Here is a 27,382-nt window from a genome sequence, read left to right as displayed (position 1 = left end):
TAAAAAAGAAAACTGATTTTAAAGCATCCATTTATTGAGTAAAAATTAAAGCACCCTTTGAAAGGCTACTTCTGCCTTCTTATCCGTTTACTTCCCTAAGAAAGAGCTGGAAGTATTTGTTGGTGGGTTAGACCGTGATGCTGTAGAAGAGGATCTAAAAAGGGTGTTTCAGCATGTTGGAGAGGTAATTGATGTTCGAATGCACAAAGAGGTGTCAACGAACAAGAATAAGGGATACACATTCGTGAAGTTTGCAACTAAGGAGCAAGCAAGCCGTGCTTTATCTGAAATGAGAAACCCAATTGTGTATGATTTTTTTCAAGTCATATTTGTGTATATTTGGAATTGCACTATGATTCTAATTTATCTTTTTGATATTAGATACGGGGAAAGCGATGTGGCACTGCTCCAAGTGAGGACATTAATAACACCTTATTCTTAGGAAATATTTGGAATACATGGACAAAGGAAGCCGTAAGTGATATAACGAATCCCTGCTGACTCATTTTCAGGATGACTTTGTTTAACCTTTGACAATACAGGAATTTGAAAAGTCTGCATGATTGTTAATAACAAAAAAATTATCTATTGAAATTAACAAAAAAATTAACTACCTAAATTAACTACTCAAACATGGGTGAGTGTTGGTTTATATTAGTTAATTTTTTAATTTCGTTTTTTACAATTATTTTAACTTTCCTTTTTTGAAATAAAAAGTGTATTTATTCATTAAAATTCAAACAATATTATTGAGAAAATATAATAAAATTTAAAATAAAAAAATATTTTCAAGAGTAATAAAATATATATCTTCTATTACATTACCAAAAAAATTAGCAGAAAAAAATATTAAACAAGTAATATGCTAATAATCTATCTATATATTATTTAAAGCCAAAGAAAAAGGCAACACATTAATTCAAGTGGTAGCCTAGAAAAAAACCACACTGCATAATTAGTTAATAAGAAAAAAATTATTTATTAAAAATTAACAAAGAAATTAACTATCTAAATTAACTACTCAAACCTGGGTGAGGGTTGATTTAGATGAGTTATTTGTTATTTTATTTTTTAAAATCATTTTTGTTTTTCTATTTTTGAAAAAGTGTATTTATTCATTAAAATTCAAAAAATATTATTGAGAAAAATATAATAAAATTTAAAATAAATAAATAATTTTAAGAGTAGTAGAATATATATCTTCTATTATTTTACAAAAAGAATTAACAGACAAACATATTAAACAAGTAAGATGCTAATAATTTCTATTATCAATACAATAATACTAAATATTGGATAAAATAATAAATAAAAATAGGTAACAAAAATTATTTGATGACTATATAAGTCCTTTTAATTTAATGGAGATTTTATTTATTAAAATTTAGATAATATCTATTCTATTTATATAGAATATAGAATAGGAGAATCAAATTATTGTGATATTTTAAATATAATATCAAAAAATTAACAAAGTGATAAATATTTTTTTGATATTGACCGCACTATCGTGCCGGTAGAACTACTAGTTTTATAAGAAAAAGAATAAGTTGATTATACTTTAATCTATCTTATTCTTGTTCTTGAATATTCAGAAAGAACGGTCAGCCTGTAAAAAGTAGTCATCAGAATTTCCCTTCCAATTGTTTTTCCGCCGGAGTTTCTGCGTCGGTGAAGTTGACCACCAGTTCCCATCGGCAACTTACCTCCTCCTCTCGATCTCCGTCTCCGGCGAAATCCACTTGTAAGTTCCGCCGCCCTCTCTCTCTCTCTCTATTTGATTTATACATAACAGCTAACTATTTTATTCCAATGATTTATAGTGGTAAAATACGAATTGAAAATGCAATTGAGGACTCCATTGCATAAGAAACACACTGAACTCCGATTTATATAGTTTCTTTGTGATTTTTACTAGTTATTATGCTGGCTTACTTCCTTCACCTGTGAACAGTAGCTATGAAGTGCCGATAATGTTCCATAAGAAATGGAATACTTGTCCTTCCGATCTGCTTAAGTTGGGCAGAGTTACTTGTACTTGTGCCGGTGGGAGTTTGCAGATACTTAGTGTATAGTCGAGGTGCGTAAAAGATGGCTCAGACACTACCATTATAAAAAGAAGAAAAAAACAAAAGGAAAAAGGAAATGCAATAATTAGCCTTTCGATCTGGTTAAGCCTTGGTGAGCATAAGTAGCCAGTACTGGTATTGGTAGGGGTAGAAGGAATAGTTGAGGTGCGCTAAAACTGGCCCAGACACCCCTATTATAAATTAATTTTGTTTAAATAAAAAGAAGGAAAAAGAAATGGTTGTCCTTTCGATCTGTCTAACCAAGTGGTGGGCAGAGTTACCTGGTACTAAAAGAAATGGTTGTCCTTCCGATCTCTCTAAGCCGTGGCAGACAGAGTTACCTGGTACTATGCTGGTAGGAGTTAGCAGGTACCTGGTGGAATATCGAGGTGTGCAAAAGTTGGCTTAGACACCCACCATTATTTTTTAAAAAAAAAAATCAAAAGAAAAAGAAATGGAATGGTTGTCATTTTATGCTTATTTATCTACAATTGCAATAAATTCATAACCTTCAAATTGTTTAGCAGATCCTCCTAATTTCAATTTATAGCCATTGGAAGACTTTTACATGGCTTCTCACTGTTGCGCTTCTTGTTTTTCTCTTCTTTAATGTGGTGTTTATGCTTCTCTGAGCCGAGGGTCTATTGGAAACAACCTCTCTATCTCCACAAGGTAGGGTAAGGTGCGTACACATTACCCTCCCCAAAACCACTATGTGGATTATACTGGGTTTGTTGTTGTTGTTAGCCATTGGAAAAATAAGCATTTGATATCAATGATTTGAAATACCCCTTAAACCCAGATTCTTTCTATTAGACCCTTGACATAATTCTAGTGTGCTGGAAAACTTGATGATTGATACATCGTTAGTACTTTTCTTTTTTCTACCAAGATTATGATTATTAGAGATTGCTTGCATGGACTGTAGCATCTTTTTATAATAGAATACAGGGTAAATAGAATTTCTTGGTTCTATTATGGGTTTTAGCGTGGTCAAGTCTCAAAGAGATTTAAAATTGGTACTTCATCGAAAAGAAATGTAAGAACTTGTAATCAGTTTCTTTCCCTTGTTCTTGAATTCACACTCTATGAACAAATGACCCGCGTGGCGTCCCATTGCTAAATTACATGTTGTTTTTGGTGTAGAAGTGCGTATCTTGGCCATTCCATTTAGAAATTAAAAAATTGCCCATTGTTATAGCTGGATATGAAAGACATCGATTGTTCATGACATTCATGCTATTATTTTCTAGCTATACACTGGACTTCTCTTCATGCTCAGCCGAGATGGTAAACCTGTCAAGCTCATGCCCTTCTCCAGGTCAAATTGCCTCTACTAAGAGGAGGATGAATCAGTTTCCAATCCAAGTCGAAATAGAGAAATATTTCGCTGTTGCATTAAATCTTCTTCTACCCATGCATTAAAAAAAGAACCTAGCTATGTTGAAATTCTCACCGATGCACCAAGTTTTAGTCTTTAGACCACAAACCCTGTGAATCAGAAAGCTCTTCCCATAAAGCAGTAACAGAATGATCTATAGGGCTGTAGGCTCCAGTAAGAATCCATGTATAATCACCCAGAAGATTTATTCTTAAACTTGATACATAATACTACAACAACAACAACATATCCAGTATATTCCCACATGTGGGGTTTGGGGAGGTTAGTGTGTACACAGACCTTATTCCTACATAGGGAAGGTAGAGAGACGGTTTCCAATAGACCCTCGGCTCAGAAAGGTAGGGGGGAGAAGAAGAGGAAGAAGAATAAAAAGAAGCAGATGGAGAAAAAGAAGAAAAAGAAATAAGGGGGGGGGGAGAAAAGAATAACTTACCAAAATAGTAACCATAAGAGAATACGATATCTGAAACAAACTAAACAACATGATGTAATTTAAATCTGAGAAATAGGAAAGTACATGCATGCTGCTAGTACTACTGGTAAGAAAGAGGGAAACTCTCAACTACCTACCAGTGTTATCAAAAGTACACTGCTAAAGTGAAATATCAATTGTTTAGTGTTGCATCTTCAGGAATACGCTAATTGACAATGAAAAGTATGCCTTATAGCCTTGATGACAACATTGAAGCGCCGCTAAGTGAGGCGAAACGCTGAACATGTTTCGAGCCTCGCTTTAAGGCTTAAGTGCGCCTTTGATAACATTGCTACCTACTACCCTTCTACCCTAATCCTCGACCTCCACACCCTCCTATCAAGGGTGATGTCCTCAGTGAGCTGAAACCGCACCATGTCCTGCGGCTCCTGCCTGATCACCTCTATCCAATACCTTTTAGGTATGCCTCGACCTTTTTTCAAACCCGCTATGGTCAACCTCTCACACCTCCTAACAGGAGCGTTAGTGCTTCTCCTCTTAACATGCCCGGACCATCTCAGCCTCGACTCCCGCATCTTGTCCTCCACGGAATCCATTCCCACTTTGTCCCGAATAACTTCATTCCTAATCTTATCCCTCCTGGTATACCCACACATCCATCTCAACATACTCATTTCTGTTACTTTCATCTTCTGCACATGTGAGCTCTTGACTGGCCAACACTCCGCCCCATACAGCAGGGTAGGTTGAACCACCACTTTGTAAAATTTGCCCTTAAGTTTTGGCGGCATATTCGTATCACATAGAACACCGGATGCAAGCCTCTACTTCATCCATCCCGCTTCAATACGATATGTGACATCCTCGTCGATCTCCCCGTTACCCTATATAATAGATCTGAGATACTTGAAACTACTTCTCTTAGGGATGACACGAGTATCAAGCTTCACATCCACGTCTACTTCAAGGGTTCCGTCACTGAATTTGCACTCGAAGTACTCTGTTTTGGTCCTGCTCAACTTGAAACCTTTAGACTCCAAGGTCTGTCTCCAAACCTCCACCCTCGCGTTAACCCCGCCTCAAGTCTCGTCTATCAACACTATATCATCTGCAAAGAACATGCACTATGGCATCTCCCTTGGATGTGTCCTGTAAGCACATCCATCGCCAGGGCAAATAAAAACGGGCTAATTGCCAATCCCTGGTGCAGCCCCATCATAATTAGAAAGTATTCCGAGTCTCCTCACACAGTCCTCACCCGAGTGTTAGCACCATCATACATATCCTTAATCAACCTAGTGTACGCTACTGGGATGCCGCTAACCTCCGAGCACCTCCACAGAACCTCCCTCGAGACTTTATCGTACGTATTTTCAAGGTCAATGAACACCATATGCAAGTCCTTCTTACTCTCCCTTTGCTGCTCCACAAGTCTCCTCACCAAATGGATAGCTTCCGTCGTCGAACGCCCCGGCATGAATCCGAACTGGTTTTTAGAAATAGACACGCTCCTCCTCACCCTGGCTTCCATCACCCTCTCCTAAACCTTCATAGTGTGGCTCAACAGCTTTATACCCCCGTAGTTGTTACAACTTTGGATATTGCCCTTGTTCTTGTACAATGGGACCATCACCCTTGATACAGAGTACTAAAGAATCAAATAATCAATAAGGTGAACAATTCTGCAACTGACTTTGAGCTTCAAAATGCCCTAGAGTTCCTGAGATACATTTGAGGTATGCTAGAGTTAGATACCTGGAGACAAGTACCCAAATAGTTTGAATTTTCTTTCATTTGGTTGCTGCTTTGACCTTTTAAGTTGAACTATCAAGTATTGACTCCTCAAACAGTGTGAGAGAGAATCTAAACCTCATAAGATAAGGCTAGAAGAAGATTGTCTAACAGATGCAATGCATTATAAGACCACATAATCAGTCAATCATCTCTTGCTCCATCTTGAAGTTCCTCAAAATATTTGGAGTGTGTTAAGTTCAGTGGTGGGTATTCATTGGGTAGTGGCATTTAAAACGAATTAATTGCTGCCTGCATTGTTTCTAGGATCCGAGGGGCACATAAAAGTGGTGGAAGTTAGCATTAAACTTTTATGGACTGTCTAGAAAGAAAGGAATACCAGGTGTTTCAAAGATGACAAGGCAGGAGTGCAGTCTGTGAGTCTTAGAAGTTTGCTTCTGCTGCAATCATGGTTTAAAGAAACCACATAATCAGTCAATCATCTCTGACATATCGTTAACACATTTTTGTCTGCAGAATGAGTTCCTCTTTTTTTTTTTCTTTCTTTCTCCTTTTTAATCGTTTTTAATTCTTTTTCCCTAGTGCAGCTTTTATGTTATCGTTATAATCGAAGATTAGCACTAAGAGCTTCTGATAACCACTCTGAATCAGTGGTTTCCGGTAAATTTCGTCGGCTATCCACTTGGCCATAGAGTTTTATTCATGAACCTTTGGGTCTTATATTATGTCATTGCTTCTCTTTTCTCATTTCAGCTAAAGGAGATGGGTATATACCTGAGTACTCCGAAAACGGAGAAATTTTCAGAAGATGGTGAGAATATTAAGGTTAGATATGGTTTATCATCAATGCAAGGATGGCGAGCAACTATGGAAGATGCTGTGAGTAATCAGTAATGATCCCATCTACTTTAGCAAATATATTGTAGTATGTAAGTTTATCGAATAAAAGAAATCATATTTTCTCATTCAATGATTTGTTAGTGTATTTATGCCGTAAGGAAAAATGATTTTAATGCACCCAAGGGTGTGGCCTAGTGGTTAATAAATTGGATGGAGAACCATGAGGGCTCAGGTTTAAATCCCAGCAGCGACAAAAAAACTAGGTGATCTCTTCGCATTTGGCAAAGCCTTGGTGGGAAAAGATACCCGATATCTGTGCTGGTGGGAGGTAGCAGGTACACGGTGGAATGGATGAGGTGCGGGCAAGCTGGCCCTGACACCATCGTCGTAAAAAGGAAAAAGAAAAAAAAGTAAAATGATTGTAATACTAAAAGAGGAAACACACACTCTAATAGTCTATGCTTTTTACAGCTTTCGATGTAGGAAAAGATTAGCTTGTAGCCTGTGTTATTATGGATCCTAATGCATGAGACCATGAGTTAAGGGTATAATCTTCTCCATAATTCATGAATAAAGGACTCCTTTAAACTCTGTTTGATTCTCGTATCTCTATCCATTCTTTTTCTCTGGAGTTATGTAATTCGGCACAATCAGTACTAGCAGAGTTTTCCATCTATGTAGGAGTATTTACAAACTTCCTTTTTCTTTGCGTGCTTCCTCTATGAGAACTAATCAGCTCGTTATAAGCTAGAAATTTATGACTGCCTGACTACTTTGTAGTGTTTGCGTTTCCTGATTCTTAACCATTTCTAGCAACCCAAACTACTTGTTTAAGACCTTCCACAAAAGGAGATAAAGAACCAAATGAGTGATAGTTGGAAGAATCTCTCTGTGGAAAGATTAAATTATTTAAGACGTTCTATTATGTGATAGTTGGGAAGGGAAGTTCACCACCGCTTAAACTATGATTTTTATTGTGCTTTATATTTGTTTGGTACAAGGTACATGTATTGTAGCTACTTTGGGAGTACCTTTCATATGTAATGTATGCTTCTGTTTTGCAATACATGCTCAGCGTCTGTGTTATCACAGTATATAAGCTATGGAAAGATTCAGCTTGATGTGTGATATGAACTTTATTTTGATCTAACTATTGCCCTCATTTATTTAGCATGCAGCAATTACTGACTTGGATGCTTCCACTTCCTTTTTTGGTGTCTATGATGGTCATGGAGGTAGGCAGTGCTATACATGCATAATTAAATGGGAAAACTTTATTTTCAGATAACTGACAAATTTAATAATTAAAGCATGTTTGTTGAGTTAAGGTAATCTTAGCTTACGAGGTTATCCGCTCTAAAATGAATTATTCATGATATGGCATCTATCCTCTTCATGTCTTCAGTAAATGGATGATATTGTCCATTTGGAAGTAATTCCTAGAGATATATCTGGTCTTGCTTGCAAATGATTATCTTATATTCTTTTGATGAATTATGTTTTTAATGGTGTTGAAGATATCCTGCATGTTTGGATATATGATGAGATAAATCTGCTGATGGATGATGTTTCATGTTGTGACGTTCCTTTGGTGAGAATGGCAGTGGTACATTGGGTGGTGTTCAGCTTGTTATACATGCTCAGTGGAATGTTTTGTCTATTTCCCATCTAAATTTTCTGTCTTCTGTTTTTTATTTGTTCAACTTATGGTCTAGGAGTTTTTTTGTTTTTTTTTTTTTTTTTTTTTTTGTAATTGAAGTATATCCGTTTTGGAAAGCTGGAGGTTAATTTGTTGGCTAGCATGGTCACTTTAATCCCTGTAACTTTTGGTGCACTAGAAAGATAACTTAGGCTAGTAATGTGCATTCTTAAAGATGTCTTGCATAACCAATATGCTACCTTTGTTATATATGAAATAACTGAACCATTTATACGCTTCAGGTAAAGTTGTTGCTAAATTTTGTGCCAAGTATCTACATCAGCAAGTGCTGAAGCATGAAGCATATCTGCAAGGAGATATTGGAACTTCAGTCCAGAAAGCCTTTTTCAGGTGATTTTCTTGTAGTTTTGGTTCTATAACTGGCTAATGAATAAACTGTACTCTGCTGCATCTTTTAGCATTGATTACGGGGTTTCCATATATGTGTAAATTTTCATGTAAACCTTATTCCAGACTTTCAGTTTGCCTTTTGTCTTTGTATATTACCATGATGTATGCTTTTTTGGATGGATGAATTGAATTATCTCTACCTGTCTGATATCTTCTGAAACTGATAGATCACACCTAGTTGACTGCATCTGCATTTTAGTCCTTAAATTCTTTTTAGGCCAAATACGTAGACGGCCCCTTAAACTTGGTTCCGGTTTCCATTTTGACACCTCAACTGATGTTATTACCTATTGAACACTCCAACTGTAATAAAAATGTACCTATTAAATATAAGTGCTGATGTGGCAAAACCAGTGTTCTTCACCGCGCATGAATGGGTCTCAAATTAGATTTTTTCTTTTTCTTTTCCAAAAAAATCACATCTTTTCTTTCAATTTCTCTTTCCTCATCTCTCGCGACCAACTCAGCCTTCTCCTTCTCCCTCTTCTCTCCCTACAATCACTACTACCACTGCTACTTCTTAAATAATCCACTAATCAATTATAATGATAGCAAAAAATTTCTGATCTAACAAAAAGAACAACAAATAAAATAGAAAAAAAAATTGCCCATGGCATTACATGAACAGAATAACACTGGCAGCCAAACTAGTGTTCACCGGCATGGGCGGATCTAGTAAGGCCCAAGGGGTGGTACGCCACCCGCGAGCTTCGGTCAAAACTCTGTGTATATATATGTATATATATGTAAGAATCGTATATATATTTAAAGCGCCACCCGTAGTAACAGATGATACAAAGGTGGTAGTGGCAAAGGGTAGGAGATTCCACCTTGGTTGTGAAGGATCTAACCCCACTGGCAATAGTTTTTTAACCTTTTGGCTTGCTACATCACGTTAAGCTTTCTATCATTCTATATACTCCGTTCTTCTTTTTTCTTCTGTAATTATTGTTAACTATCTTACTTTATTTGTTAACTTTTGACTTTCTTTTTATTTCTTATAAGTTAAGTATTTGTTTTTTCACACAAAGTTAAAATAACATTTTCTTTTGCAGATCTTCGCTTTAGCATAATTATGGTACTATATTTTTCCGTTCAATCGATTTATATTATATACGAAAAAATAAGTAACCCGAACCGAAGAAAAGTTGCTCAAACCGACAAAATATACTCTATCTCAATGTATAAACAGCGACACATGGACGTTCAAAGATACATGGCACCTGGAAGCTCCAAATCCTGGATCTGCCTCTGTTCACCGGTAATGAAAGTTCCGGCGAATTCTAAAAATTTAACTATCATGGCCAAGCTCATCCTCTTTTCTCTTTGTATTTCACAACGGTCATCTTTTCTTTTTCGAAATCCTTATTGCCTTCTCCTTAAGATCTGGGCTCAGAGCTTCTTTACTGCAGAAAATAGCTTTCTGTTTTACCAATTTTCAATTCATTCCTCATTTCTCTGTTTATTCTTTTTGGTTAGATAAAAAAAAAGTTATTAATTGTACTGGTAGAAGGTTATAACAATCTTGTCTGTGGGATGAAGGTGGGTCTGGCAAGAGGAAGACGTGGTGGGGGGAGGGGTGGATTGCAGCGAGGGACGGCAGAGAAAAAGTTTGAAAATCGTGAGGGAAGGGGGAAGGGGGGGGGGGGCAATGTAAGCAAACGGGGTATGGGATGGGGATGTCTAGGGAAACCCTAAAATTGTGAGTGGTGGTAGATATTAAAAGGCTGGGGACATGATGGCGGCTGCAATGGGGTTATGGAAGAAGTCTTGTTTCTTCTTTTGTTTTCTTTCCTTTTTTTCCTTTCTCAAAGGTCTTTTTTTATATTCAAAAGCCATGTGGCATTTTCTGATTCATCCATTTTGCCACGTCACTGCACGTGTAGTTCATGTGGCTGGACTTAGGTATTTTTCGTGAGGTGTTCAATAGGTACTAGCTTAAGTTGATTTTTAAGGGTCCGTCTCGGTATTGGCCTTCTTTTTATTACTCCTGAAACTTAAGTTCTTTTGTTGGTTCTCCAATGGTAATTATCAACTGTCACGTCGCATCCTTGACATTCAGATAGAAAACCTAAGTTGCATTGATAGTCATTACTTCGATAGAAGGAACAAAAATGAAAGCTTTAAAAGTAATATATTTAGGGCTGTCCCAATTTCCGTCACCCCCTGAAATTCTGCCCCAACATTAAGTTTTAAGCATGAAAAACTTCAATATATTTAGGGCTGACCAGGTTCTCTTATCTGTCAGGTATAAAGATTATTTAGATTAACACCATTTGATTAGATTGGCAGAACAACAATCTCTAACTAGTTTATCTCTGCCCCTCCTTTCTTTTTGCTGTTGCTTTTTCGTGTCTCTCCCCCTTGATGTTTGATCTATTCTACCTGTTCTAGATTGCTATGGTCAAGATATAGACAGAGAAAACTCTCCTCTTCTCTATGAATATTGAAATTGAATAGTAAATACCAGACTAGATAGGTCGGACGAAGCAGCAAAGACTTAACTTTACTTAGGATAACCTAGTATATGGGGAAATAAAAAGAGAAGTCATATCGATATGGAAGTCAATACCTTCGTATCCCTCTGACCCTGCCACGTAACCCGTGCAAAAAAGACCGAAGAAAGAAATTCTATTTCGTTAATGCTAGTGTATAAAAGCTTAATTGTTGTTTGTGCGCATGTTTGACACAGAGAATAGAGAGGGTACTTACAAGAAAATAGAATTGTGAAGTGCCAAGAAACTGAGGAACGTTAGGAAGAAGTGCATTGCTTAGGATGATATCAACTCCCCAGGCCATTGTTAACCATTTTATAGCTAATAATCCTATTAATTCAGCTTGCCTAACCTTCCAGCAGAGATCTTTTGGTATGAAACGGTCTAAAGTTGTAATTGAATGAAGATCCAAGTCATGCTTGCATTTTTTGCATTATGAGATCACTAATTCCCTTTTATGTTGCTAAGCTGTGTGTTGAAAGATTTTGTTCTGTTCTTGGTGCAGAATGGATGAGATGATGCGTGGTCAGAGAGGATGGAGGGAGCTGGCTGCGTTAGGGGATAGATTAAACAAGTTTACGGGTATGATAGAGGGTCTTATATGGTCTCCAAGAAATGGTGATGGAAACGGCAATACTGATGATTGGGCCTTTGAGGAGGTACGTGCAGAAATTGGGATATAGTGTGATTTATTGTTTTCCTTTTGTTTATAGTTGACATATCAATTTTTAATTAAGGGCATGTAATTTTCAATTCCCTGTCATTTCTTGTGGCACATTGGGTGGCGGGAGGCCGAGCTACCTGCATATTTCCGTTGTTGTGCTCATTGATTGATTGTTTTATGGCTATATGTTTGCTGTTATCAGGGGCCTCACTCTGATTTTCCTGGACCAACTTCTGGAAGTACGGCTTGTGTTGCAATCATTAGAGAGAACCAAGTCACTGTTGCGAATGCTGGTGATTCTCGTTGTGTGATTTCACGTAAGGGCCAGGTGGGATGCTATCTTCGAGTTAATTACTGTCTTTCCTGCCTTCTTGTACTTTTCTCTTTGGGTAGATGTTTTGTATCTAAAGTCGTGTTCCGACAGGGCAGCTCAGCATGCCATGGCACTGAACTTGCTAGAGCTGGGTCGTACTTTGTCATGTGCAGTCATGGATGCATTTGTTCTCACAATGATGCATTGGTTAATTTTATGGTTTAATACCAAGCATTAGAATTGAATTTTCACATGTCTTTGTGCAGGCGTATAATCTATCAAGGGATCACAAACCTGATCTTGAGATTGAAAGAGAGAGGATCCTGAAAGCAGGTGGTTTCATCCACGCAGGACGTGTTAATGGTAGCTTAAATCTTGCAAGAGCTATAGGTATTATGCTATTTTGTTTGTGAAACTTTATTAATCTGCTTAAACACTAGCCAATTGAGATGCAGTTTGCAATATCAGTAATGGAGCAAGATAGAAGCTGTAATTAGGATCTATTTTCTAAGTGGCAAATTCACAATTTAAACTTTTGGTTATTTAGGAATAGGTGGGAAGAAAAGTATCTATTGGATGAGGTAGCTAGCATATTTTTAACTTCTTTGCAGGTGACATGGAATTCAAGCAGAATAAGTTTTTGCCAGCTGAGAAGCAAGTTGTTACAGCCGATCCAGACATAAATATTGTATGTTCCTTAAAATTCTTCGTAAATCGTGCAATGTCTTCGATCATAATTTTAAGACATCTATTCTCTGAGAAGTTCTAATGCTATTGATAGTGCATAATATTCTTTGTTCCATGTGTAAACTCTGTCTCTATTTCAGCGTGTTGTCCATTTAGAGACAGTTTTTTTCCTTTCTTAAAAAAAGGGAAGAGAACAGTCTCTAAATGACCAACACTCAGAAATAGCAATCAGTGGTAAATCGTGCCGAATTTTGGAAACTGAAAGTGACCAAATGTCAATCCAACAATCATTGGGTGCTCCAACTTATCATAAAGTTTATCTATGGAACTCCAACTGTTGATCAAATTTCATTATCCTGCTATTGCAGTAATTATTTTCAGCTCAGTTGTTAATAACCATGTGATGAGAAAAGATGGAATAGTTCATAAGGATCCAAGAAGAATCAAATGCAAAGAGTGTCCGGGAAGATTGTTTGATCTGAGATGCTGCCTGCTATGATCCTCCAGAACTGAGTTCCTTAGACTTTTGAAGCCTCTTTATATTTTCATCTGTTTGTGGAAGTACAGAAGTTTAGAGGTTCAAAAATGCTGGTACAAGCCAGGTGTATATGTAATACTCTTAATATCTATTGAGTCTCCAGAGATCTATATTGGGGCCTTATTTTATTGGAGTTTGTGTTTATAGTAACTCTTTTGGACAAAGAACTCCAGAAGAACAAGCCATAGAACTGCTTTTTACAATTTATGGAAATGGAAAATGTTAGATGCAGTCTGCTTTATCACGAGGAAAACCCCTCACTTGCCCAATGTCAATAAATGGGACAAGTACCTAAGTAGAGGCATAACCGGTGAGGTTCCTGCTTATGCCTCCATGAGAATCAAACTAATCTTTGATTTGGAATGTGCTCGTGAAAACTGAAGTCCGAACTATAGCTCATAGCTAAGATTACCTGATCATTGATATTGCTTCTTTTCGAAATAATCTTCCCTGTTGTATATTATGCAGTTGAACTATTTCTTATCAATATCACAGTCTATAGTTCAATGTACATTACTATTGGTGCTCTGTTCAAGGTATTTATAAAGCATACCCATTTTGTCAATCAAAGATAAAATCCTACAATGTAAATCTGTTGCATTGAAGATCCAACAGAAGAACAGCTTCGTTTAGAATCGGTCTTCTTTCTTGGTGATACATTTAACTTTATGATTTGGATGGAAGGGACAGTATTGGTACGAACTGCTGAGAAATCAAAAGTTCTTATCAACTCTGAATTGTGAAATAGTATTAATGCTGCATTGCTTTTCCTCTTCTCCTATATTTCTAAAGAACAGATTCTAACATTTTTTTGTTCTCTAATTAGGTTGAACTATGCGATGATGATGATTTTATTGTGCTAGCCTGTGATGGTGTGTGGTATGCTTTCTAGACTCTTTATTTCAATTTGAAAAGTCTGCTAGACATTAAGACTATAACAAAGAAGAATAGATAGGCAGGAAATTTCAGATCATATCAAATTGAAAGAATATCATGCATTAACCTTTCCGATTCTAATAGCAATGACCAGCTTGTTGAGTTTCGTAGTGTACCCTTTTGCTCCCTACATCTGTCGTTAGTGACTGACACTACGACAAGCTATTGTACTGGTAGTAGATAGTTTGTTCCAAAGAGCCACTGCAAGTAGGACCGACACTACACCAGCAATTGTTGTGATGTAACTGAGCTGATTCTCAAGAATCGTACCCAGGGGTCATTTGGTTCAGGTATAAGATGAAAGTGGATTGTCATTATGCCATTGAATTATAATGAAGGGATAGTGTATGAGTTAAGAATTAGAATGTAGGGTCCTACTGATAAGTGAGAAAATGACTTATTTGCCCCGTGTATGTGAAAGATGAAGGGAAAGGCTAGTCCATTTTCCTCCCTCCTCCTTCCCCTTCTCTTTGATCTGGCTCTACTCCATTCCTGTGCAGCCTCTCTTCCCATGAGTCATGACTATGCTGGTGAAGTCACCAATTCAGGCAGAATCTCTCTCCCCCTCCCTTCAAGCTTCCCCTCCCTCATTTGACCAAACCCCATGCCTAACCTTGATTTGACCTGCTCTTCCCACCTCTTTGCATGGCAAGCGCCTCTTCAACAAGAATATGCTTTCCTTCAATCTCTTTCTCAAACTTTTATTTTCTGCAAATTTTTTGCATCAAGGTAGGTTGCGTACCTTACACCCCTTGGGGTGCGGCCCTTCCCCGGACCCTGCATGAACGCGTGATGCTTTGTGCACTGGGCTGCCATTTCTTTTTTTTTCCTTCATCCCGATTTGCTTGGTGATACTTGACAGTACACGATTTTTTTTTAAAAAGAAAGACTTTTTCCATGTAAGTTTAATACTTTAAATTACATAAAGTACCAAAAGTAACCTCAGTATCAATAGGACTTTTTCAATGCGAAGGATGACTGACCTGTTACTTCATCTTCTCTTCTTCTTCTTCTTCTTTCTTATTGGCCATGTGGTGTCTTGTTCTCTGTACTTCTCTTTTAATAAAAAAGTGACAAAAAGTAATTCCTAGAACATGTTATTGAAGGGAAAATGAGATTGTAAAAATTAAACAGTTTCTAGATATAGAAAGGTACCCATTTTTTTTTGGGAAGTAAAAAAGGAAAAGATTCCATACAAATTGTGACAAAGGGGTAAGTATTTTGCTTGCTAATTTCATTTTTTCTTTTTGGAAATTTCGGTTGCACATCTTTTTAGTTCTTCGGTTTTATCTTTTTGTTTGTTTACCATGTTCCATCCATTTCTTGCTCTAACGGTTTTTTCATTTCCCCAGCCAGCATATTTGAAAAGCTTTTGCTTGCTTTTCCTTTCCACTTTTTGCTGTTGTTTTTGAATATATTGGTTGTATATTTTCTCTTCTTGTAATTTTTCTGTCTTTTGAATATTCCCCACCATTTTCTTTCTTTTGTCAAAGTTTTCTTTCCCGAGTTTCCTTGGGATTTAGTTTTTGAACTTAACAAAACAAATTAGACTTTTGGAGGCCGGCGGATGTACCCTTATTGTGTAGTTGTGTAATGAGAAATGGATATCAAAATAAATAACTTAAGATTTTCTCACGTAGAACAATTTAACTTCATATACGGTAATTTATTAATAAATTTTATTCTGATATTAAGCCAAGTGTTGCACTGGAGTAGATAGAATGATTGACTGGTTATCCTATGATGCGGAATCCCGAGAACCAAACTATGGGCGAGGATTTGAAATTTGAGCTATAATCCTCTCATTTCAATCTATTCTAGAGAGTATGCCAGCTTAATCCCTCCAGATGTTTTAAGAAGGCGAAGTTTAGGCATTCCTTGTTGTGAGGAAAAAGCAAAATGCCTTGGGATTCATACAGCAATTCCAAACTAGTTGGGACTGAGACATAGTAAATTGATTGATCTGAGTGTTTGCACATCTTCTCTTAGCTTGGATGAGGATCTCCGTGTAAAGAATATAGGGCGGTGGCCTGTGATCTTTCACCTTTTGCGTAGATTATGTTTCCTTCTCGACTAATGTATTCAACAATTTTACAATATTCTATCTTGGTTCGCATTTTTCATTGATCCTATGGTTTTTCGGCTCATCTACCACTCTTGCATTGCTCCAAAGTTCTATGTTTTATTGTCAGAAATAAATTCTACTGATTAGTATGTGTTGTTTTTCAGGGACTGCATGTCGAGCCAGCAATTAGTGGACTTTATACATGAGCAGCTGAACTCGGTTAGTCTGATAGATGATGCTTCTGTATCATTAATTGATTAATGCTTAAGTAAAAAATTCAAATATGTGTGTTAGCTATAGCATTGAGATCTTTGAGTTATGTGATATTCATCATATTCACTTTATGGAGGTGCCCAAGGCCAAAGATTATAAAGCCACTAAAAGTGAAACCTGTAGAAAACCTAGGTGAGAAAGTGCATTATCCATAAAAAGAGTTTTGCTATGCTTGCCACATTTTGGAACATGCTTATTTGCCACAAATGAAATTTCTTTGCTATTGAAAGAGTATAAGGCTTGTGAGAATGCACGGGAGAAAAATATATTTTTTAACAATGATACAATGAGCCCTATATATAATACATATTCTACTCCTACTACGTATGGAACTAGGACTATTTACACATAACTATCTAACACTCCCCCTCAAGCTGGTGCGTATAAATTATATATACTGACTTGTTACATAAGTAACTAATACGAGGATCAGAGACTTAGTGATAATATCTGCAAGCTGATCATTCGACATACATGGCCACTAGACTTCCCCTGAGCAACAAATCCAGGTGGTTGCTGATAAACAGAAGTTAGCCGAAAGGTTGCCGGAAAAAAATGAAAATAGTGAGACTAAGCTGTTAGTTTGATAGTAAATAGTAGTAAATAACCCTAATCCCATATGTATTAGGAGTAGGACATGTATTATATATATATATATATATATATATATATATATAGGGCTCATTGTATCATTGTCATTATTAATCAATAATATTTTCTCCCGTGCATTCTCACATGGTATCAGAGCTTTGGTGAGAAGAGATCGTTGTGCGTCATTCCAGCGACATCCGGGAAGAAAGAACTCAGTCACCGTGCAATTTTCCGGTGACCTAAGTGACTATTTGCGTCAAAGTCACTAATTATCAGTGTTGTGCGACATCCAACAACACCAAAAGGTTCCCAAGAGATAGGCGACCAAACCCCAGAAAAAGTCACCTGAAAAAGACCATCCACGCGCCCCCACGCGCCTGTTGGAGATCTGCCGGCGGCGGCGCGTCTGTCCCACTCGCCGGAGCGTGAGGGCTTTTCCGGCAAGAATTTTGAAACGCTTCTTTTGGATAGTGTCATCTCCTTGCTATTCCGAGTCCATTGGTACTATTTCCGACAGATTCCGACAACTTTGGAATTTTCCGGCGAGCTACATTGATTTTTCCGGCGTGAATAGTGATCCCTAGAAAAATTCTGCTTTTTGCGGCACAATATTATAATGGCATTCGTATCGGAAGCCTTTAACTCACAATCTGTTGGATCCAATGCATTGAATCCAATCCAGATGGTTTCTTTACCAGATTATATTGAGTTCCTTCAGTACAAAACACGTAAACAGACATCTTCAGGATTAGCCTCCGTTGTTCCAACAAATAGTAGCATGACTTGTGTCTCCCAATCTTCACCTTCTGAGTCTTGGGTTATTGATTCAGGTGCATCTGATCATATTTCTGGTAACAAATCTCTTTTCACTAGTATTTCATATTCTCAATCTCTTCCAACAGTCACAATGGCCAATGGCTCTCAAGCCATGGCAAGTGCAATAGGTCAAGCAAGTCCACTTCCTTCCTTACCTTTAGACTCCGTTCTTTATGTTCATGGTAGTCCTTTTAATCTCATAGCCGTTAGTCGCTTAGCCAAATCACTTAAATCTGCTGTTTTATTTCTTGATGACCTTGTTTTTATACAGGATCGCAGTACAGGGCGGATCATTGGTACCGGACGTGAATCAGATGGACTTTATTACCTTATCCTTGTAAAATCACGTGGACTCGCATCTTGTCTTCCTCCAATAACTTGTCCCGTTACTGATTTAGCAGATTTATTACATAAACGGTTAGGACATCCCAATTTGTCAAAACTTCAGAAAATGGTACCTGACTTATCTCACTTGTCCACTCTAGAGTGTGAGTCATGTCAACTCGGTAAGCATACCCACTCCCATTTCCCGCGGTGTCTTGATAATCGAGCAGAGTCACCTTTTACAAAGTCCATTCAGATATTTGGGGTCCTAGTCGAATCGGTTCTACCTTGGGATTCTGCTACTTTGTCAGTTTCATTGATGATTATTCCAGGTGCACTTGGATATTTTTGATGAAAAATCGATCTGAGTTATTTTCTATTTTCCAGACCTTCCACGCTGAAATTCAAAATCAATTTGGGGTTTCTATCTGCACATTTCGTAGTGATAATGCCCTAGAGTATTTGTCTTCCCAATTTCAGCAGTTTATGAACTCCCATGGGATTATTCATCAAACATCTTGTCCGTACACATCCCAACAAAATGGGGTAGCTGAGAGAAATAATAGACATCTTATTGAAACTGCTCGTACCCTAATCATACAATCTCATGTTTCGCTGCGTTTTTGGGGGATGCAGTTCTTACATCTTGTTATCTTATTAATCGTATGCCATCTTCAGCTATCCAAAATTAAGTTCCATTCTCTGTCCCGTTTCCCTACTTACCTTTGTTCTCTCTTCCACCCCGTGTCTTTGGGAGTACGTGCTTTGTTCATGGCCTTACTCCAGGAAAAGATAAGTTAGCTCCTCGTGCTCTTAAGTGCATATTTGTGGGTTACTCGAGAACGCAAAAAGGATATCGATGTTATTCTCCTGACCTTCAGCGATTTCTTATGTCTGCTGATGTTACCTTCTTTGAAAGTCAATCATACTTTACAGGTCCAGTTAATCACTTAGATATTTCTGAGGTGCTACCAGTTCCTTCTTTTGGAGATTTGGTCCCTATCTCCCATTCATCTTCCTCCATAGCTCCACCACCTATAGTTCCAGTTACAGCTCCACCACCTATAGCTCCAGTGCCACCATCTAATAAGTGCCACCACCTAGTCCAGTTCCACCAACTATAGCTCCAATGCCACCACCTAGTCCAGTTCAACCTTCTATAGCTCCACCACTCCTGACTTATCATCGTCGTCCGTGCCCAGCATCGGGCACAGCTAATTCACGTCCTGCACCTGACCCTGCTAATACTGCGGACTTGTCTCCTTTTAATCAACTGATTGCACTACGAAAAGGTATATGGTCCACACTTAATCCTAATCCTCATTATGTCGGTTTAAGTTACCATCGTCTGTCATCATCCCATTGTGCATTCGTGTCATCTTTGTCCTCTGTTTCCATCCCTAAGTCTACAGGTGAAGCTCTGTCTCATCCCGGATGGCGACAGGCTATGATTGACGAGATGTCTGCTTTACATACGAGTGGTACTTGGGAGCTTGTTCCTCTTCCTTTAGGTAAATCGACTGTTGGTTGTCGTTAGGTGTATGCAGTCAAAGTTGGTCCAGATGGCCAGGTTGATCGGCTTAAGGCTCGTCTTGTTGCCAAAGGATATACTCAGATATTTGGACTCGATTACAGTGATACTTTCTCTCCTGTGGCTAAAATTGCATTAGTCCGCCTTTTTCTATCCATGGCTGTTGTTCCCCATTGGCCTCTCTATCAGTTGGACATTAAGAATGCTTTTCTTCACGGTGACCTTGAGGATGAGGTTTATATGGAGCAACCACCTGGTTTTATTGCTCAGGGGGAGTCTAATGGCCTTGTATGTCGGTTGCGGCGGTCCCTCTATGGTCTAAAGTAGTCTCCTCGAGCCTGGTTTGGTAAGTTCAGCACAGTTATTCAGGAGTTTGGCATGACTCGTAGTGAAGCTAATCACTTTGTATTTTATCGACATTCTGCTTCAAATCTCTGTATTTATCTGGTCGTTTATGTTGACGATATTGTTATTACCGGCAATGATCAGGATGGTATTAGTAAGTTGAAGCAACATCTCTTTCAGCACTTTCAGACTAAAGATCTGGGCAGATTAAAATATTTTCTAGGTATTGAGGTCGCTCAGTCTAGCTCAGGTATTGTGATCTCACAACGGAAGTATGCCTTAGATATTCTTGAGGAGACAAGAATGACAGGTTGTAGACCTGTTAACGCTCCGATGGATCCGAATTCTAAAATTCTGCCAGGACAAGGGGAACCTCTTAGCGATCCTACAAGATATAGGCAGTTGGTTGGTAAATTAAATTACCTCACAGTGACTAGACCTGACATTTCCTTTCCTGTGAGTGTTGTGAGTCAGTTTATGGATTCTCCCTGTGATAGTCATTGGGATGCAGTTGTCCGCATTCTTCGGTATATAAAATCAGCTCCAGGCAAAGGCTTATTGTTTGAGGATCGAGGCCATGAGCAGATTGTTGGATGCTCAGATACTGATTGGGCAGGATCACCTTCTGATAGACGTTCTACGTCTGGATATTGTCTCTTAGTAGGAGTAAATTTGGTGTCTTGGAAGAGCAAGAAATAGATTGTGGTTGCTCGATCTAGTGCAGAAGCAAAATATCGAGCAATGGCTATGGCGACATGTGAGCTAATTTGGATCAAACAGTTGCTCAAGGAGTTGAAATTTGGTGAGATTAGTCAGATGAGACTTGTGTGTTCTTATATTGCGTTTATAGTAGTAAAATCCAGTGTTCTTATATTTGGATCAAGCTGCTCTTTATATTGCGTTAAATCCAGTGTCCCATGAGAGAACTAAACACATCGAGATTGACTGTCACTTTGTTAGAGAAAAGATACTCTCGGGAGAAATTGTTACAAAATTTGTGAAGTCAAATGATCAGCTTGCTGATATTTTCACCAAGTCCCTCACTGGTCCTCGTATTAGTTATATATGTAACAAGCTCGGTACATACGATTTATATGCACCAACTTGAGGGGGAGTGTTAGTTTGATAGTAAATAGTAGTAAATAACCCTAATCCCATATGTATTATATATATATATATAGGGCTCATTGTATCATTGTCATTATTAATCAATAATATTTTTTCCCGTGCATTCTCACAGCCGAACACCATACTATAAAATAGGTTCTAAAACACCACCAGAAACACAAAAACTTTCTGGAAATTACTATTCACGTGCAGGAAATCACTGTTCACGCCAGAAAAAGGGTACTGTTCAAGCTAGAAAAAAAAGTTGCCAGAATCAGATGTAATTTATATGGGTAGGCTCGGAATCACTAGACGAGTAAGTTGTCCTGAAGAAGTTTTATCAAAAAGTAGCCGGAATGGCTCACACGCGCCAGAAAAGTAGCTGTAGCTCGTCGGAACCCTAGTTCTGGTGGCACGTGGAGGCATGCGAGGGACTTTCTGCCGGAGCGATTAACTGAGGTTTTGTCGCCTGACTTTTCTGAACAAGACGGTAGTGTTGGTTTTCGCACAACACTTACCAATGAGGAGATAAAACAAATCAATCTTGAGTCGTCAACCGGAAAGACGCATTGTGACTAACTTTTCTGTTCCGATGGGACTCCGATGGGACTGGGATTTTTGGGGTTTGGTCGCACAAGGGTTTCGGATCTGATGGTGCTACTGGTATATGCACCGTGCCACTGTAGCGGTGATGAACTCTGGGAACTAGACGAAGTTGCATGAAAATTGCACGGCGATGAGATCTTTCTTCCCGGATGTCGCTGGAATGACGCACAACGATAATTTTCTCACTGAAGCTCTGATACCATGTAAGAATGCACGGGAGAAAAATCTATTTTTTAATAATGATACAATGAGTCCTATATAATACATATTCAACTCCTACTACATATGAGACTAGGACTATTTACACATAACTATCTAACAATGCTGAAGTTGAACCAAGTATAAGAAGGCACATCTACTAATTTGCACCTCCAGTTTCAAAACTATGAAAAATTGGATCACACTCGTTGTGCATGAGTACTTGTTTGTATAAAGATAAAAAAAAAAAAACAACCAAAGTCTTGTTTTAGATCTAGAGTAGTATGTGCTTGCTTTCTAACCACTCATATCTTTTTATGTAAGCAAATAAACTTTTGTTTGCTTAAATATGATTATTTGTTTGAAGCACTGCACTTTCCAAGAAAAACAACAACAAACACCCAGTGAAGTCCCATCCGTGGGGCCTGGGGCTTCCAAGAAAAGAAAAAAGAAAAAAGAAAAGTTCGTCTTTCCTATGACATTTTCTGTTGGAAAAGAGTGAATTACTCGCTGTATTTAGATACCAATGTAGGAATTCAATCGACCCCCCGAAATATGATGGCGCGTAGGAATTCGAAGTCTTTGAAGTAATAGTTACCTAGGAAATAAGCAAACTCCAATTATTTTTCTTGGAAGTAAGGAGGCTCATCATTTTTACCTCGAGTTCCTGATTTCCATGATTGCGCTGATTCTTAGCCTTAGGTTTGTGATGACTCAACTGATTCAATGGGCACATTGTCCTTCACTCCTCTCATGTCTTCACTGGATTAACAATGCAGCCAAGGCTGAGGCCAGCTAAATAGTTCCCAGTCAATTTGCATCATGTTATCTTTGATAATTTTCTGTTCTTTCTTCATCAAATAACGCGCTGCTCTCTGTTTGAGAGTCTTTAACTATAATTGACCTAGGAGGTTTAACTTGTAGGAATCCAAGCTTTCAGTGGTATGTGAAAGAGTTCTTGATCGGTGTTTGGCACCTACTGCTGGAGGTGAAGGATGCGATAATATGACCATGATTTTAGTACAACTCAAAAAACCTATTCTCTCCGGGGCTTCTCCACGTGATGAGCCATCGGCTTCTCCAGGCGAACCATCGGCTTCTCCATGTGATGAACCATTGGCTTCTCCAGGTGATGAGCTGTCAGCTTCGAGTGAGAAACTCCCTGCTTCAGATGATGTAAGTGCTGAATCAAAACCAGCAGCAGAGTGTGGATCAAGTTCATAGTCACAGATATCCTTTGTTGAGTCTGATACTTCCTTCTCAAAGTCTAATCTGCAGTTGTAAATGATTGTTTTTTAGCTATGAGGATCAACTACTGAAAATTTTACACTCATTTGCTGCTGGTTGTATATGTTTTTTTTATTGTACTATAACTCTGTGGATGACATGTATAGATGACTTGACCAGATGTCCAGATGTCTGACATGAAAACTAAAAACTGAACAATTTGTTATCCAAATTGATTACATCCTTTTTTTTCTTTTCACAAACTACACTCTCCCTTATCCCTTGGTTTTTGAAGTTGTTGGCTTGTTGGATTGAAATGGTAACCCTTTTCTACGTGTAATTTCGATAAACTATAAGGGCTATCAAAGGCATTTTCATCCTTTTTAAAAAAAATTATGTTCAGAAAAGTTGATAATAAGAATAATAAAATCATGATAGTATAATTTGCTATTTACTTTTTTGAGATACTACGTCAATTTAATTAGATTACATCATGCTTATTAATTTTTTCTTAAAAAAACTATTCCAATAGAGTCCATATAATATTTGTGATGAATATAAGAAAAGAAGAAAAGTTTAAGCATATAAAAAATGTAAGACGGCAAATAAAACTCTAGATTAAATCAGCTATTAATCTGGATAAGTGTTAGTAAAGTGTAGCAAATTTAATTATATCCATTCGAACTGGACAAGGTATAAAATACTTCGGAAAAAAGTGTATAATATGCTTCAATTTTCGTAGCTCCTGCAGCTTTTTCCTTTATGAAATCAATGAGAATACATCATTCTTCCAAATCATAAATATTTTCTTTGTTTCATGCATTTCTCTAGAGCTAATTGGAAAAACATTAGGAGACCATTGAATTCAAACTCGTGTTACTGTAGTTTGAATTACAGTATAATTACGGTATAATTTCTTAGTAACTAAGCGTTCCTACGATGAATAATTGATCAATTCACTAACCTTTAGTAAATCTCTAGCATAAAATTCCAATATTTTCTTTAGAAGGTACAAATAAATTGCAGTCGATGCACAATTAGAAACTAAATAGCCACAAATTTCTCTAGTAACCAAAAACTTTAAAACAAGTTAAAAAATAGTGCTTTTTTCACTTTTAGCCCGCGCCAGAAATTATATACATTCGATTGCTGAAAAAGTGTATAAAATTTATATAATTTTTGTATATAACATACATAATATATATATACAAAACTATATATTTTTTCGATTATTATTTTGAGAGCGGCTATACTGTGTCATTTTCCAAAACAAAAAAAAATACACGGGGCAGAAAGGCTGATAAATAGCCCAAAACTAAAGCCCATTAGTAAAGGCCCAACACTTAGTCCCTGCACTAAGGCCCAAGTTCAGCTACATTATAAATACCGAAATATCCATTACGTAAAAACCCTAATAGCGAATAGAGCTGAACAGCACTTCATCATCTTCACGGCCTCCTACGAGTTCAACCGAAGATGAAGGTTACTAAATAAACCTTAATTTCTCCTTAATTTTGTTTTATTAAGTATTTTTAGCTGATTTTTGTAATTTGTTTTGTAGTTCAACATCGCAAATCCCACCACTGGATGCCAGAGGAAACTCGAGATCGACGATGACCAGAAACTGTAAGACAATAACAGTGTGTATATATGCCTCTGTGTGTGTATGTACGTGTTTTTGTGTGCGTGTGTGTTTTATCCAGCTTAATTTATTATAGACAGAACTAATCAGAAGTCATTCTTATTTTATGCTACGTGTAAGTATACGTGTGAGATTGAGAGATAATTTTGTTCTAGAGAACTGTTATTTGTCGCAAATGATGAATTGTTTATTATTGGAATAAAATGGACATAAATAGAGCTGAATGCTTATAGTTTATTAATACGGCCACAATGTTTATAGAGTATTAATATATGAACGAGCTCAGCTAGTTTGGAATTGAGGGCAGTCTCGTTGATTGATTCGTATAATTGCCAAATATAAAGGATATCGTAATACCTTTATTCCTATTTACTGTGATTAGTGAACCTCTGTTTACTTCTTTTTGTACCATCTATTGTGCTTTTGGTGGAGCTTATAGTAATACTGTAGGGATTAGTGTGAATTGATTTTTTTGTCTCTAAGACAAATTGTTGAACATTGGAATGGATGAGCCTAGATGGAGCGGAATGAACGGTGAAGTGGATTGATATAGCTGACCTTAACTAATATTTATATGAGCCATAGTAGTCATCTCTGTGTTATAATTATAACTTTTTACTTAGCATGATAGGTGTCAATTGATTTCGGAAAAAGCCTCTCTACTCCTTCGGGGTAGGGGTAAGGTCTGCCTTCACATTACCCTCCCCAGACCCCATTAGTGGGATTTTACTGGGTCGTTGTTGTTGTGTCAATTGATGGATTTATGTAGCAGTCTCTGTATTTTGTTTGAACATGTATGTCCAATCTTGTTTTATCGACAATGATGCATTCATAATGTATTTTGAAGTAGCATTATCTAAGCTAAAGCCTTTAAATGCAGCCGAGCCTTCTTTGACAAAAGGATCTCCCAGGAGGTTAGCGGAGATGCTTTGGGGGATGTAGGTTTCTGTTCCATTTTTCTATGCAGTTTTTTGGTTTAAATCATTAAATTTTGTCAACTCTTTCTATAATTGTCATTTTCAATTGACAGGAGTTCAAGGGTTACGTTTTCAAGATTATGGGAGGATGTGACAAGCAAGGTTTTCCAATGAAGCAGGGAGTGTTAACTCCTGGCCGTGTTCGCCTTCTGCTCTACCGAGGTATGTTTAGAATGATCTTGATGGGCACACCTAAATTGTTCTTTGCATCAAAATGTATGATTTTAAGATTTTTTAAAAGCTGTTATTTTAAGTACCTAAACATTTACACATCAAACAGGTACCCCTTGCTTCCGTGGTTATGGTAGGCGAAATGGAGAGCGCAGAAGGAAGTCTGTCCGTGGATGCATTGTCAGTCCTGATCTTTCTGTTTTGAATCTGGTTATTGTTAAGAAGGGAGAGAAAGATCTGCCTGGGCTGACCGACACTGAAAAACCAAGGATGAGAGGACCCAAGAGGGCTTCTAAGATTAGAAAGCTCTTCAATCTTTCCAAGGAAGATGATGTCAGGAAGTATGTTAACACATACCGTAGAAATTTCACAACCAAAACTGGTAAGTTCTTTACTATTATAGCTTCTTGTCATTAGCTATTAGTACATTTGTTCAAGTGTGTTTGTGTCTGCTCCTCATGAAGTGGAAACCTTGTACTTTACTTAAATGTTATTATTATGCTCTGTGGGGACAGGGAAAAAGGCGAGCAAAGCTCCTAAGATTCAAAGGTTAGTGACACCCTTGACTTTGCAAAGAAAGAGAGCTAGAATTGCTGACAAGAAGAAGAGAATTGCCAAGGCTAAGTCAGAAGCAGCTGATTATCAGAAGCTTCTTGCTACTAGGTTGAAGGAGCAAAGAGAAAGGCGCAGTGAGAGTTTGGCTAAGAAGAGGTCTAGACTCTCTGCAGCTTCTAAGCCATCTATTGCTGCTTAAGATCAGTGAGATCATAAGAGAGGGAAAAAAGGATCAGTGAGATCTAATTCCTGCTATTTTTGTAACTGGTTCTTTTAGTTATTGCTTGGATGTCTTATGTGGTTTTGGTGGTTTCTACTGTTCTGATATGATGACTTTCATCTGATAGGTTTTCACATACAATTATCTTTCAGCTTCCAGATTTTGGATACTTTGTCTCTGATCTATCTATATACAACGATCTACTGTTTTATGTTTTTCTTGGGATTGATCAGTTCTTTTAGGTTACTTTTCTGACTTAAATCTGTTCTCAACAGTCTTCTAAAATTTGTTGAGGTTGATGACTATAAAATTAGAGAATCATAGGCATGAGATGTCTTCACCATCTGAATCATGAAAGGTGCAATTGTCATCCTTCTGTGTGTTGTGCCTTTTAATGATTCATCTTGCACCTGAATTGAACTCCCAACTTGTCAGTTGTAGCATGTTCTGGTCAGAACTTTGTTGGAGGCACTGAAATTTGAATGGCTAAATTCT

The 27,382-nt window shown here is 37.6% G+C and overlaps 2 protein-coding genes across 5 annotated transcripts; both read left to right on the top strand.

Annotated features, from left to right (window-relative positions):
* Nucleotides 1-1,562: 1,562 nt before the first annotated feature.
* Nucleotides 1,563-23,585, top strand: LOC104211014 (probable protein phosphatase 2C 60). 4 transcript variants are annotated; one of them, XM_009760009.2, is made up of 12 exons: nucleotides 1,564-1,744; nucleotides 6,244-6,316; nucleotides 6,410-6,535; nucleotides 7,668-7,731; nucleotides 8,438-8,546; nucleotides 11,607-11,760; nucleotides 11,968-12,093; nucleotides 12,345-12,468; nucleotides 12,690-12,766; nucleotides 14,130-14,182; nucleotides 16,469-16,523; nucleotides 23,020-23,585. In XM_009760009.2, exons 3-12 carry the CDS (start codon nucleotides 6,419-6,421, stop codon nucleotides 23,317-23,319), a joined length of 1,179 nt encoding a protein of 392 aa, XP_009758311.1. In that variant the 5' UTR covers nucleotides 1,564-1,744; nucleotides 6,244-6,316; nucleotides 6,410-6,418; the 3' UTR covers nucleotides 23,320-23,585. The 4 variants fall into 4 exon arrangements, with proteins under 4 accessions (XP_009758330.1, XP_009758311.1, XP_009758318.1 ...); XM_009760016.2 differs by having other exon boundaries at nucleotides 6,239-6,316; XM_009760021.2 differs by lacking the exon at nucleotides 1,564-1,744 and adding an exon at nucleotides 1,751-2,751.
* A 1,139-nt stretch (nucleotides 23,586-24,724) lies between these two features.
* LOC104211007 (small ribosomal subunit protein eS6-like) lies at nucleotides 24,725-27,104 on the top strand. Its single transcript, XM_009760000.1, has 6 exons — nucleotides 24,725-24,804; nucleotides 24,884-24,948; nucleotides 25,845-25,902; nucleotides 25,995-26,103; nucleotides 26,222-26,494; nucleotides 26,628-27,104. Exons 1-6 carry the CDS (start codon nucleotides 24,799-24,801, stop codon nucleotides 26,864-26,866), a joined length of 750 nt encoding a protein of 249 aa, XP_009758302.1. The 5' UTR covers nucleotides 24,725-24,798; the 3' UTR covers nucleotides 26,867-27,104.
* Nucleotides 27,105-27,382: the final 278 nt, after the last annotated feature.

The sequence above is a fragment of the Nicotiana sylvestris genome, chromosome 12 (genome assembly GCF_000393655.2).
Source record: "Nicotiana sylvestris chromosome 12, ASM39365v2, whole genome shotgun sequence".
NCBI classification, from domain to species: Eukaryota; Viridiplantae; Streptophyta; class Magnoliopsida; order Solanales; family Solanaceae; genus Nicotiana; species Nicotiana sylvestris.
Note: the sequence above shows the minus strand (reverse complement) of the source record. Positions and strands in the feature narration are given on the sequence as shown.

Excerpts from the sequence above, each read along its gene's own strand:
- LOC104211007 (XM_009760000.1), top strand. Across the intron at positions 25,903-25,994 it reads GCGGAGATGCTTTGGGGGAT|GAGTTCAAGGGTTACGTTTT; the intron begins GTAGGTTTCTGT and ends TTCAATTGACAG. Across the intron at positions 26,495-26,627 it reads AAATTTCACAACCAAAACTG|GGAAAAAGGCGAGCAAAGCT; the intron begins GTAAGTTCTTTA and ends CTGTGGGGACAG.
- LOC104211014 (XM_009760028.2), top strand. The coding sequence starts at position 6,419 with ATGGGTATATACCTGAGTACTCCGAAAACGGAGAAATTTTCAGAAGAT. Across the intron at positions 12,094-12,344 it reads TGATTTCACGTAAGGGCCAG|GCGTATAATCTATCAAGGGA; the intron begins GTGGGATGCTAT and ends GTCTTTGTGCAG. Across the intron at positions 14,183-16,468 it reads CTAGCCTGTGATGGTGTGTG|GGACTGCATGTCGAGCCAGC; the intron begins GTATGCTTTCTA and ends GTTGTTTTTCAG.